Source organism: Crocodylus porosus, unplaced genomic scaffold (genome assembly GCF_001723895.1).
Source record: "Crocodylus porosus isolate Cpor-Errol unplaced genomic scaffold, CroPor_comp1, whole genome shotgun sequence".
In the NCBI taxonomy this organism is placed as follows: domain Eukaryota; kingdom Metazoa; phylum Chordata; order Crocodylia; family Crocodylidae; genus Crocodylus; species Crocodylus porosus.
In genome coordinates, this window is record NW_017728932.1 from 3,008,621 (window position 1) to 3,021,765 (window position 13,145).

General features: G+C 47.4%; 1 protein-coding gene across 2 annotated transcripts in view; it reads left to right on the plus strand.

The window, feature by feature from the left end:
• The first annotated feature begins 12,187 nt into the window (after window positions 1-12,187).
• The window catches only part of IFT22 (intraflagellar transport 22), a 77,895-nt gene continuing 76,937 nt past the window's right edge, over window positions 12,188-13,145 (plus strand). For both annotated transcript variants that reach the window (XM_019545437.1, XM_019545436.1), the window contains exons 1-3: window positions 12,188-12,285; window positions 12,357-12,436; window positions 12,525-12,617. In XM_019545437.1, the coding sequence (XP_019400982.1) occupies window positions 12,247-12,285; window positions 12,357-12,436; window positions 12,525-12,617 (212 nt within the window). In that variant the 5' untranslated portion in view covers window positions 12,188-12,246. The remainder of the gene's footprint in view (window positions 12,286-12,356; window positions 12,437-12,524; window positions 12,618-13,145) is intronic.

Consider the following 13,145-nt stretch of genomic DNA (forward strand, 5'->3'; position numbering starts at 1 on the left):
AGAAAGGTAAGCGAGCCAGGGCTGCCTGTGTGTTTGGATTGCTGAGTGTTTGCATGGTGGGCTGTGTGTTTAGCTCTGAGCAGCTAGGAGTGCTGCTGGCTGAGTGATTGCTGCCTGTGTCTGACAAAAGCCCAAACAAGGGGGCAGAGCCCAGTGGCAATGTGTAGGGGTGCACAGCCAGCACTCCCCACTTAGGCAGGCCAGTGCCCCCCCCGTGAGTGCCAGCTGGGGGGTGGGGGAGCCAGGAGAAGCACCGCTGGGACTTTCAGGAGTGCCACTGGCATTTCCCAGTGCCCTGCTTGCGCTTCCCAGTTGGCGTGATCGGCCATGGGGCAACACCTCCCCCCACCCCCGGTTGGCGAGATGAGCTGCAGGGGGACCCCCTCCCCCGGGCACTGACTGGCCGCTGGCGGGGCACGTGTCCACCCTGATACGGGAGGCACCAGTCACCCATGGCAGAACCAGTCCAGGCCTAGCAGAGTATAAAAGGAGTCTCCCAAGTAACCAGAGCAGTTTGCAAGTCAGTTGTCAGGTCAGTTTGACACCCTCCCCTTTGGCTCTGAAGGAGAGCCTTTAAGGTGAGCTCTTTCTTTAATTAAGAGTAGCTAACCAACATATATTTACTGTAAATAGCTAAAACTCAGCACGTAGACCAATACTTTACTTCAGTCCCTTGCTTAACTAAAGTGCCAAGCAAGGGGGAGTCCAGTAGGGAGTTTGCCAGGAAACTCTCTTTCATCTTCCTTCAGTGCAGGTTTGGTGAGAGGAAGCAGGGAGAAGGGAACCTTCTGGGACCAAGAAGCAGTGAACAGGCCAGCTTACAGGGGAGTTTTCTTGGGAAGGTCTGCTTGGAAAGAGGAGCAGGAAGAGAAAGACAGCAGATTAAGAAACCCAGAGAAATGGCTGGAGGATGTCACAATGCCAGAACCATTGCCATTGCCATTGTATTTTAAAGAAACCTTACTCAGGACAGACTAGAGCAGCTTGGTTTAGCAGGGAATTCTGCAGTGAACTAACACAGAAAAAGGAAGCCTACAAGAAGTGGAAATTTGGACAAATGACTAAGGAGGAATATAAGAGTATTGCTTAGGCATGCAGGGATGAAATTACGAAGGTCAAAGCGCAATTGAAGTTGCAGCTGGCAAAGGACATGAAGGGCAACACAAAGGGTTTCTACAAGTATACCAGCAACAAGAGGAAGACCAGGGAAAGTGTTGGTCCCTTACTGAATGGGGGAGGCAACCTAGTGATAAATGATGTGGAAAAGGCTGAACTACTTAATGCTGGTTTTACATCAGTCTTCACATACAAGGTCAACGACCAGACTACTGCAACTGGCAGCACAGTTGGGGAGGAGGTGAGCAGCCAACAGTGGTGAAAGAACAGGTTAAGGACCTTTTAGAAAAGCTGGACTTGTACAAGTTCACAGGGGAGGCCTCAATACCCCCAAGGGTGCCGAGGAAGTTGGCCAACGTGACTGCAGAACCACCGGCCATTATCTTTGAAAATTCATGGCAATCAGGAGAGGTCCCGGATGATGGATGCAGGGAGAGCAGTAGACTTTAGCAAGGGTTTTGATATGATCTCCCACAACATTTTTGCAAGCAGCTAAGGAAGTATGGGTTGAATGAATGGACTGTAAAGTGGACAGAAAATTGGCTGGATCATTGGGTAGCAATCAATGACTGTCCAGTTGGCAGCCAGTATCAAGTAGAGTGCTCCAGGGGTTGGTCCTGGGGCTAGTTTTGTTCAACATCTTCATCAGCAACCTGGAAGATGGCATAGAGTGCACTCTCAGCAAGTTTGCAGATGACAACAAGCTGAGGGGAGTACTAGATAAGCTGCAGGGTACGGCTAGGATTCAGAGAGACCACAACAATTTGGAGGATCGAACCAAAAGAAATCTTATGAGGTTCAGTAAGAACAAGTGCAAACTCTTGCACTTAGGATGGGACAATCCCATGCACTGGTGCAGGCTGGGGACCAACTGGCTAAGCAGCACCTCAGTTGAAAAGGACCTGGGGGTTACAGTGTACAATAAGTTGAATATGAGCCTACAGTGTGCCCTTGTTCCCAAGGAAGGTAACGGCACACTGGGCTGCATTAATAGGAGTGTTGCCAGCAGATTGAGGGAAGTGACTCTTCCCTTCTATTCACCACTGGTGAGGCCACATCTAGAGTACTCTGCTCAGTTCTGAACCCGCAATTACAGAAAGGATGTGGACAAACTGGGGAGAATCCAGTGGAGGACAACAAAATGGTTTGGGAGCTGGGGCACATGACTTCTAAGGAGAGGCTAAAGGAACTGGGCTTATTTAGTCTGGAGAAGTGAAGACTGAGGCAGGATTTAATAGCAGCCTTCAACTACCTGAAGGGGGTTCTAGAGGGGATAGAGCTGGACTGTTCTCAGTGGTGGCAGATGGCAGAACAAGGAGCAATAGTCTCAAGTTGAAGCAAGGGAAGTTTAAGTTAGATATCAGGAAAAACTTTCTCCAGGAATGTAGTAAAGCACCGGACAGGTTACCCAGACTGGTTGTGGAATCTCCATCCTTAGAGGTTTATAATAAGACCTGGGTAGACAAAGCCCTAGCTGGGATGATCTTGTTGGGGATGGTCCTGCTTTGAGCAGGGGGTGGACTAGATGACCTCTTAAGGACTTGTCCAAGCTTAATTTTCCATGATTCTATAAATTGTTTATGTGCCTTTCATGTAAGTATCCAAATTTGGAAAGTTCTCTCCTAAATGACTTGTAGAAACATGGGAATTTCTTGGACGGTACAGGAAAAAAAAAGAACTTGGATTTCCTAGAAGTGAAAAATCCTTGCCCATTGCACCAGCCTCTTTATACAGGGAAGATGGGCCCTGCTGGCATAAAGCCTAATTATGGCCAAGGGGCATTTCTGCCTGTGAAAGAAATGAGGAACAGTTCACAAACCCCTGGCTCAGAAGGCATTCCAGGGAAGGACAGGGAATACTGACTAGAGAAACCCCAGGCAGCTTTGAAACCAATAAAGCAGCCATGGGAGGATGTCATAATTTGGATAAGGTCTCGGGCTAAGTTATTCAAGAGGCCTTTCCATCCTGTAAATCATCATACAACAGAGAGGGTTTAATTAGTGGGTTTGAGCAATGCTAGTTCCTTTCAACAGGCATGAGTTCTTTGCTGTATCTTTTAAGGCATTTGCAGACGACACGCTGTCCCAGCCACCAGCGGAGGAAGGGTTTGGGATTGATTGAGAGTGTGGTCAGGAGGTAGAAAGGTAAGAAAGGTTTATTGACTTAACAAAAACACAACTATGTGTAGTAATAAGACAAACAATGACAGACAAGAATAATTTGCATTGGCAACTTATTGGCAGTCTCCTCTGATTTCCGATGTGCAACAAGTTTCTCTTTCCACAAAGCTCAGCGAAGTCAGGTGTCCCCAATCAGCACTGTCCGAGAGGTACCAGGAAGGACCCTGGTATTCAGTCTTTGGGCTCCTCGAGATCCGCAGGCCCACTGATCCAGGCCAACAGCTAATTAATCCCTTTCACAGAGCTTTATCTTCCTTCTGAATGATTTCTGGATGTTTCAGCCAATTTATAACTTCTGAACTGTGCTGATAACTTACAGCCACTCAGATTCTTTTTACTTCAACTGTCTTTAGACTGACCAATAGCAGTACAAGCTTTGCATTCTTTTTATAACTACGCCACAGGGCCTTACTACTTCAAGGCTTTGCTAAATTTACTAGGCTTTACTTTATACAAGGCCTTACTACATCTTAAACTTTAATTAGGCTCTTAGCAACAACATATAGCTTAGTATTTAAACAAATGACAGAAAAACTCTTGGTCTAATCTTCATAGAGCCTTCATCAAGCACCTTTATCACACAGACATAATTTTCAGCTGTCACACAAGCGGTCTCCCGTTTCGGCCGCTGCAACTGCATTTGTGTTTGAACGATCAGGATTTCCTGGTACTTCCAGTTAACTCTGCTCAGAGGTTTTATTTCCCAGCACCCCAGCTTAGCACACCTGATTGTGTTATCCACACACCAAGCGTCTCAAAGACTCATAATTGCTTTCCTTCGCCACCAGGTGGTGATGTGCTTTTTCTCACCCCTTGTTTCAGTCCTGTACCTTAACTGTGATACCCTCCCTCCTCTGAGATGGAGAAAAGCTACACATTAGCACCTATTATAGAAGAAGATACACACAGAACTGTCTGTATTTTATATTGTGTGAATGAATAATTGATTTAAGTTCTTTCATATTCTTGACGTAACCTAAAAGTTATGCCCCTTTCTTACCTTTTTCCTTTCTTGTATTTCTTTTTTCCTTTCTTCTTTTTGTTAACCCCCTAAGTCATTCTGATCTTCTGAGCATCATTTATGCCCCACTTTTCTTATCTTTCTTTACTTCAGTGTACCTTTTCCTTCCCTTTGAACAGTATCATTGTTTTTTCTTATTTGTTGCCTCTTTCTTATCCTTCTCTTTTTGCCTACACCTTCCATGCTGCTTTGTCTTGTTTTTTTCCTGTCTTCACAATATGCTTTACTCACTGTTAGCTTGGTGGAAGCACTGATAATGACAGAAGAGAGAATAAAAGGAGGATTTTGAAACAAGAAGCTATGCTCATTGATGTTATAAGTACGTTGTCTTCCATAAAGTACCACCAGCAGTTAATTTAGCATTTAAGTTAAAAGTATCATGGCATACCCTAGAGAAAATGTGACGTAGGCCAGTAACCTCTGTGAAAGCTTGCTGCTTGGAAGGAATGCAAGATTTAGAAAGTCTTGCTTGTGTCACTTTGGGTGTTTAGCACTGAAGTCAACTGAGAAAAAACAAATTAGAGAGAGAAAAATCTTTCAGTCAACAAGATAAACTCTCCTTCCTGACAGCAATACATTTCATAAGCAAAAAACTGGTCCCACAGAAGTCAACAAAACTTTTTTTCCCCGTGACTTCTACAGAGTCATTCTGGATTTGGCTTTAACTGATTAAATATATCTGACAGTGGATCATAAAGGTTAATAAATGTGGACCCTGTCAGACAAACAAGGGAAGCAAGCTGCGTATTTGTCAGTTTGAAATGAGTTTCACTTTGAGATTTTTGATTCCAAACCAAAACTTAAAGCAAAACCATGCGGCTCTAATTGGGGAGATTGCATGCACCCTCGTGAACCAGCATCACTGAGCTTTGCTTGGTCCTACAGCTCATGTGCCAATTTGCTTTGCTTAACACGTGCAGAATCTTCTATATGTGTTGCTTCTAAAACGACAATTTGCACTTAACAAATGTTGCCCAATTCTTCCAGATGCTATGCACGTTTCTGGGTGCTCTAGTGTCCAGAAAGTTAATGGCAGTTCTTAGAACCAAGCTCTGAAGAGGGCTGAAGCACCTCTCAGATCAGTTTTATACAAATGAAGTTGCTGGCGTGTCAGTGAAGTCCCTCTGGATTTACACGACTGTGGCATGAAGATGTAGGCCAACAGAATCTGAACATGAGGAGCAGCCAGTTACAGCTGGTCATAATTTTTTTCCAGCAAAACACAGTTTGGATCATTGTGATGTTGATTATTTTTCCCTTTTTCACAGACATCTGCTCTCCATGGAAAACTTCCACATTTGAAGAAAACCTGAAAGCTTGTTTTTTAGAAATTCCACCATGACACTTCATGGCCTCGTTCCCCTCCGTGGGTCAGGCTCCCCCATCAGACTTCATCTGCCATGATACACCATAAAGCTCATAAAGACAGGAGACTGTCAGGGAGAAATAGCCTGGCCAATGATCCCCAAGAACATAGGGCACCCAAACTACAAATTGCACACAGTGGTATAACTGTATTTTCTAGGTATTAGGACAAATATTTTGGTTTCTGATTTTTCCCTTCCTGAAAACTTGGAAGTTTCTACAGAGCAAAGAGTGGGGAAAGGTTATGGACTCTTTTGAAAGTGTTCTACTAACACACTAAACAATTGAAGGTGTTTTTCCTCTCAAATGCTAGTTTGCCAAGGGAATCCCTTCTTCACTCTCTCCCCAAATGAATTAGATACTGCAGGGGGCTATGGTAACTAACAACGAAGATGGCAAATAACAAATGTTACTTCTTGGAACATATCAGATTGCTCTGCCTTAACACAGGCCCAGTTAACACCATATTAACAAATGCACCAAGGTCACCAACCTCTACTAGCCGATCTGCTTGATCCTTTATGGAACCCTTGTTTTTTTTTAATTTTACAGAAACCTAAGTTCTCTAAGCAGGAAGCAGTGGGCCACGCAGAGCACAGCCCACCCACCTATAGATCAGGATGGACTGAAGAACTTCCCATATGAGCCAGCAAACTGAAACGGGTGACGGGGGGAAATGAAGTCTCGTATTTCACCTACCATTTTTAATAGAAAACAGAACATTGGGGGATGGCAGGGAGGAAAGAGGCAAATCCCTGGAGAGTGTAAATGCTGGCCTCTCAAGTCAAAATTGTCAATCATGCCAAGTCCTGAGCAACACAGCCTCCTTTAAGGAAGGGAGGAAAACGAGGGAATGGATTGGCACAGTTAGCCACTAGGTGCTACTGTTGCTCCATTGATTGACCTCAGCAAACATTTTACAATAAAAAATTACTGAGTCTAATATGTATGGGCACATACAAACACACTTTTCATCTTTAACTTTGATTTAGGATATAGAACTCGAAGGGATCCCTTGGGTCACTGAGTTTGGTCCCTTGTATTTCAAGTACTGTACAACATATAATCCCTCACACAAACATATTTAGCTCAATCGTAAAAGCAGTTCGGTTTTTTGTCTCTGCTATTCCAAATGGAAGTCTGTTCCAGCACCTAATTGTGTTAATGGTTAGGAATCTTCTTCTAATCTCTAGCCTAAATTTCTTTTCATGGGAAGTTTATGCCCATTTGCTCTTGAATCGATGGTTCATTTTCCCTCTTAAATGTTTATTCCCCTATTGTGTTATAGACCACAGTCCTGCACCCCACTTAGGCCTTTTTTAGCAGTCTAAACAAGTCACGCTCTTCTGGTCTCCTCTCCCAATACCATCTCTTTCTTCCCCTACCATCCAAATAGCTCTTTTCTGTGCCTATTCCACTTTCAGGTCTTTTTTCTTGAAGAGGGCTGACCACAATTGTACCTAATACAGTAGGTGAGATGTCATGTGCTTTGTACACTTTCTCTAGTAGCAATCAATCACTAAACAGCTCTCAGGATTGCATTTGCCTCTTTCATGGCTGCATCACACTGGGGATCCATAACCTGCCTGTGACAACTAGTATGTCCCGGTCCTCTGCCTTCTCAGACACTCCTAGAAGGATTTTCCTGTTTGTAGTCTCAAGGTGCATGGCCTTGTGTTTCATAATCCCATATCTATTACCCCAACCCTCAAGGTCATAACATTATTTGTGTATGGTATCCTAACCCTCTGTATTAACAGTAACTTCCAACTTTGTATCGTTGCCAAAGTTCATCAGCACATTCGTAATATCTGTGTCAATGTAGTCAATGGCAATATTAAACAAGGTCAGTCACAAAACCCATTCTAGAGGAACAAACCTAGTATCTCTGCTCTGTACTTTTCATTTTAATGTTACTTGTTGCCATCTCCCTTTAGTTAGTGCTTTCCTCACCTTATTATTCCTCTATTAAACTCCAGCTCCTTCAGTTTAACAAGTGGTTTCCCAGGTGGCTTCATATCAAATGTTTTACTGAAGCCCAGAAAGATGAGATTCAAGACATTCCCTCTGTCTAAGAAATCAGTTATCTAAGCAAAGAAAGCCATCCAATTAATCTGACACTATTTACCATGTTGAATTTTAACCCATTCTCCATTTGCTTCCATACTTTTGATTATTTTTTCCTTCAAGACTTATATCACTCTCCAAAGGGACAGACTATGTGCAAGGGAGAACCTTATTCTTCAGAAGACAACTAGCATCATGTATCAGTGCTGCTTTTAACATGGTGGCCTATTTGACCTCTGTGGGGATCAAAAATAGTGCAAAATTCTCCATGCTGACCCCAGTATGTCTCAACATAACTTTTTAGGGCAGGGGTAGGCAACGCTTTTTGGCCAGAGTGCTGAAAAAACCACAATGTCTACCTTGTAAGGTGCCAGAGTGCCAGCACGCCACAAAAACAAAACTGCCGGGAGCCTGCAGCGCAGCGGCTCTGTGCAGTGCCTGCCCCAGCCCTGGCCCCTTAAGAGGAGCTGTGGGTGGGCAAAGCCGGGACCCAGGCTGGTTGAGGCATCCATGGTAGCTATTCCCAAGCTCCAGAAGGCTCCTGCAGCCATGCTAATGCACCGGGGATGGCTCTGCCCTGCTTGCGCTGTGCCCAGCATGCACGGAGGCCGATCCTGGAGAGGGAAGCTCCCTGAGCCCAGTGTCCTGCCCCAGCCAGGCAGCATCCCCATGTGCGCAGGGTGGCTGCAGCCCATCACTGCAGAACTGTGCAGGCCAGGCTAGGCCCCACCACAGGTGCTGCTGGGCACCCCTGCCAGCCCACCCACCACAACTCGAGCCTGCAGAGCCCCGGGGCCACCTCGCCACCCAGCCGCCAGCTTCCTAAGGGCCCGACCAGGCTGGCTTGCCTGCAGTGCCTCCCCTGACACCGCTCAGACCCCGTCCCGACTGCCTAACCCAGCACTCAGCACCCCAGTGCTGCCCTGGGTAGGATAGAGCGTCTGCCTGCCTGGCCCCAGCGCTCTACCATCCGCTGGAAACCCCCAGGGCAGTGACCCTGCACAGCGCCTGCCCAGGCCCCAGCTCTGTCCACCCACAGCTCCCTCCAGGGGCCAGCCAGGCTGGAGGGTGCAGCCTGGGGGTGAGGGGCAGTGAACACAGACAGCCTCCCTGCCTGTGTTGTCTTGGCTGTGGGACTTGTGGCTGCACAGGAGAGACAAGAGCAGCAACTTTAAAAAAAAAAATTAAAATTAAACAATTTCTTTGCATGCCTCCTGGCGTGGTGGGAAAACTGTCTCCACGTGCCACTAATGGTATGCATCCCAGGGGCTGCCAACCCCTGTTTTAGGGTGATTTCTAGTAGGACAAAGAAGCTAGAAGCTACAGTTTCCTTGAAACCGTATTCATAAACTGAAGTTGCCAAGTGTGGTTCTGGAATTTTTCCCCTTTTTGATGTAGCCCACCAGGAAGCAAATGTAAGCTATCAAACATTTGATTATAACTTTTGCTCATGACCAAACCAGGCTTGTTCAAAACAAATCACTTAATACAGGAAAGAAATATAGCCCATTGTAAATCCTTTGAGCCATCCGCTCCCAGTCTGGAAACAGTCCTTGCTTGTTTACTGCTAGAATTACCACACCACTGTACGCTAACAGAGTTTTAAATAATGGAATACAATGGTTTTATTGAGCAACCAGTATGCAGTTTCAGGGAACAGTACATCAGTAACTCATCTGATTTATTTATACTTGACTGATGCATGTTATTAACATCTAAAATACTTGACTAAGATACCTTTGCAAATGTTCCCTAGGTGACAGGGAAACCTAACTCCCACTTTCAATTCTGGATTTAAGCACATAAACTCCTAAATCACATTTATGCTTTTAGGTAGCATCTAACTGATGTAACTATAATGGTCCAGGAATTATCCAAGAGGCAAGGATGTCTTGCATTTGAAAGCTTGTCTAATTCTATCCCAACTGCAGTTTGTCCAATAAAAGATATCACCCTCAGAAATCCTTGCCTCTTGCATATATGCTTTTAAGAATTCTACCCTAAACATATATGACCCTCTTACCTTCTCATAGCTAACCTATACATATACAAAACCATATTGGGCAACTTATTTGATTTTCAAAATCCACCCTAGCTATTTGGTTAGATGCAGAAACAAGATTTAAATAATTTTGCTGTTAACTTTTTTTTTTTACTTCCCTGTGCTACCATTCACAACAGGACCAATTATATCATGTTTCTTTTTATGCTGTGCTAGGCATGGCAATGGTTACATGGGCCATTTAAATAAGGCCAAGGTTGTTCTCATTGTTTCTCTCTGGGTCACCACTTCCATCTTGTCTCTAAAAAAAACTAGCTCTGGTACATGGAAAATGGTCTTACAACAGAATGAATTAATTACAAGTAGACCTTTTAATTTGTAAAGTTGGTGCAGGTTGATAAATGAGTTTCCAAAAGTAGTAAAATGCATCCTAATCTGCTACAACAGAATAGACAGCTGGCTTTCTTGCATTACCCATTTCATAAATCATTATAGAAACAATGGATTGTTTCTGATGCTTTAAACATAAAGTCACCATGCCACTGGAACACTAAACAGTCCAAAACCACCTTTATGTAGTGAGTGAGACAGCAAATAAAAGTCTGCAGACTGATAGAAAGACTCTGCCCCCTCAGTGGCAGCAAAGCAATTCTGGTTCACATTTATTGGGAGTACTAGTAATAAACATTTATATTATGGTAGCGCCTAAAGGCCCCATTTGAAAGCTTGTCTAAAACTGCTGTTGTACCTGGGCACTAAACAACTCTGAAGCAGCACATCTGTCTGCCAGATGTTCGTATTTATATGCTAGGATTTTCAAAAGTCTCCAGATCTTTCTAGAAAGCCTTACTAAGTTTTCAGAACTTGCCTTTTCAGCAGTCACATTGGTGTCTCAAGCAGGTCGTGGAGTCGATGTTTACGCAACTACCCCAGAGAAATACATCTCTCACCCAGGGACTGCATAACTGGCCAGGTAGCACAGGTAGCCACCTAGGGCAGCAAATTGAAGGGGGCAGCAAAAATGGCACGCGCACACCTGGCACATGCTCACTGGAAGCCCCATGGGTGTCTGAGCATAGGCAGAAGGGGGCTCCAGCACTGCCAAGCCACTGCTCTGGGACTCTGTCTGGTGCCTGCCTTGCCCAGGCACCAGGTACGTTAGGATGGGCAGCAAATTGTTTTTGCCTACGGTGGCAAAAGTCCTTGTGCGGCTCCTGCTCTTACCATCTGAGTATCTAAATGTCTCTCATTAGTATCACACCTGAGTGCATCCCAGTATTAGGATGTGTTCATCACCTGGGAAGTCTTGCTTAGCCTGGCTTTTACAGACTGGAGAGCTGAGGCTAAGCGTGGTCAGTCGCTGATAGCAGAGGAAAAGATTCCCCCCCCGGGGTTCCTGGTTGCAGCTGTGTCTAGTGCCCTGCCTCAGGGGCCCTGCTTCCTGCACCTCCTTCCATCTTTGTAGATGCTTTAACCGGAACTAGGGAGAAGAAGCAAGGCGCTGGCTAACTGAGAAGAAATCAGCTCCTGGACTTGAGAGAGAAAACAACTTGAGGTGGGAGGAGGATGCCCACTGGCCAGAGGGGCCCCGCGCAGGCTGGAGGAGAGGGCTCAGCTACAGCCGCCTGCGAGCACCGTAGTGCACGGACCTGCCCTGAGCTCCGACGGCACCGCCAGGTCTTAAGTACTAAATGATCATATTGGAAATCCCAAATGGTCGTGTTTGCTGGAAAACTATTGTACACTGAAAAACTAAGCAACTGAACTTGCAGGTAAGTATGCAAATAAGTCATCGTATTTACTTTATATTGCTCACTATAACTTACCAGTGAATGAGAAGTGGGTTGTCAAAGTTGAAGCATTTCTTTATTTGGAGGCCAGCAGTCAGAGAAAGGTGCAAGCCTCAGGGCCTGTAGGATGCCTAAGGTTTTGGAAACATCTAAAGCCCCAGGTGGGGGTGAAGGATGTTTGCAGGTAGTAGGGCCACTTACAGTTAGACATCAGCAATGCATCCCCTGTGAAGAGGTACTGCTGACCCTGCCAGCAGTGCCTGCGGGCGGCCAGTGCTCACCACCCCACTGCCAGCAGTGCCATGGCCAGCTGTGGGAGCCCCCCTGCTTGCCGCCACCGCAGTCCTGCCAATGGTGCCAGCCTCTGGGGGCACGCAGCGTTCGTGGTTCGGGACTGACTCATGGATCTGGGATTGGTTTTGGTTAATCTGACTTGAAATGCAGAAAATGTAAAAAAAACAAAAAAAAAGGAAAAAGGCCCAAAAGCGGGAGTGACTGCTGCAGCAAGCAGCTGCCTCAAAACGTCTCACACAAGTGTTGAAATGAGCGAGCGAATGCGGTAATTACCGTACACCCCGCAAGAGCAGCGCACACGGAAGATCCGCGCAAAGGGGCGGAGCGAGCCATGCAGCACGTGACCCGCTCCGCCCTAGGCAGCGGCGCTGGTTGCCGGGCAGCCGCCGGCACGGGACTGGGGGCGGGGCGATGCTGCGGGCCAAGATCCTGTTCGTGGGCCCGAGCGAGGTGAGCGGGGGGCGGGGAGGGGCGCGGGGCGCGCTGCGGGCCGGGCTCTAACGGTGCTGCCGCCGCCGCAGGCCGGGAAGAGCGTCCTGGCCAACTTCGTGTCGGAGAGCGCCGAGGGCGCGGGCGGCTACGTGCCCACGCAGGGGCTCAGGTGAGGCGGATGCGACCCTCTCTTCCCCCACCCCCGGGCCGGTCCCGCGCGGCGGCGCCTCACGGCCGGGCCCGGCTCTGCCCCGCAGGATCCTGGAGCTGGAGACCCCGGAGCTGGGCGCCGGCGGCGGGAAGGGCGCGGGCTGCCGCCTGGAGCTGTGGGACTGCGGCGGCGACCCCAAGTAAGGGCGGCCGGCCCGGGCCCCGGGGGGGCGGGGTGCTCCCGCCCGCTGGTGACCTGCGGCTCCCCGAGGTGCAATGGGGATGCCGGGCAGGGAGGCGCCTGGGCCCAGGTCGCCTTCAGTCTGGCCCCGGACACGGCACCCAGGTGTGCTGGGCAGAGGGACAGCAGGCAGCACCCGGCCCCCCCTTCTTGCCCGTGAAGCGCGGACATGGACATGCAGCCGTGGCTGTCTCCGCGGGGACCTGCAGCAGCCGCCGGGCTTGGGGCGCTTGCTGTGTCTTTCCTACCAGTGCGGTGGGTCCAGCAGAAGACCTCCCGGACACACACCCTGACATCCAAACTCACCCTCCTTCCTGCAGCCTGTCTCCTTACAGCTGAGTGATCTCTGTTATAATAATTGGGAGGGGCAGAAGAAATCTCTTGTGCTCTCCTTTCTCCTGGGCTATGTGTAGGGAAAAAATGTCCGAAATTTGCCAGGTTGACAAGAAAGTTACTAAGGTTTGTAGGGGAAAACTTTGAAGTTTGC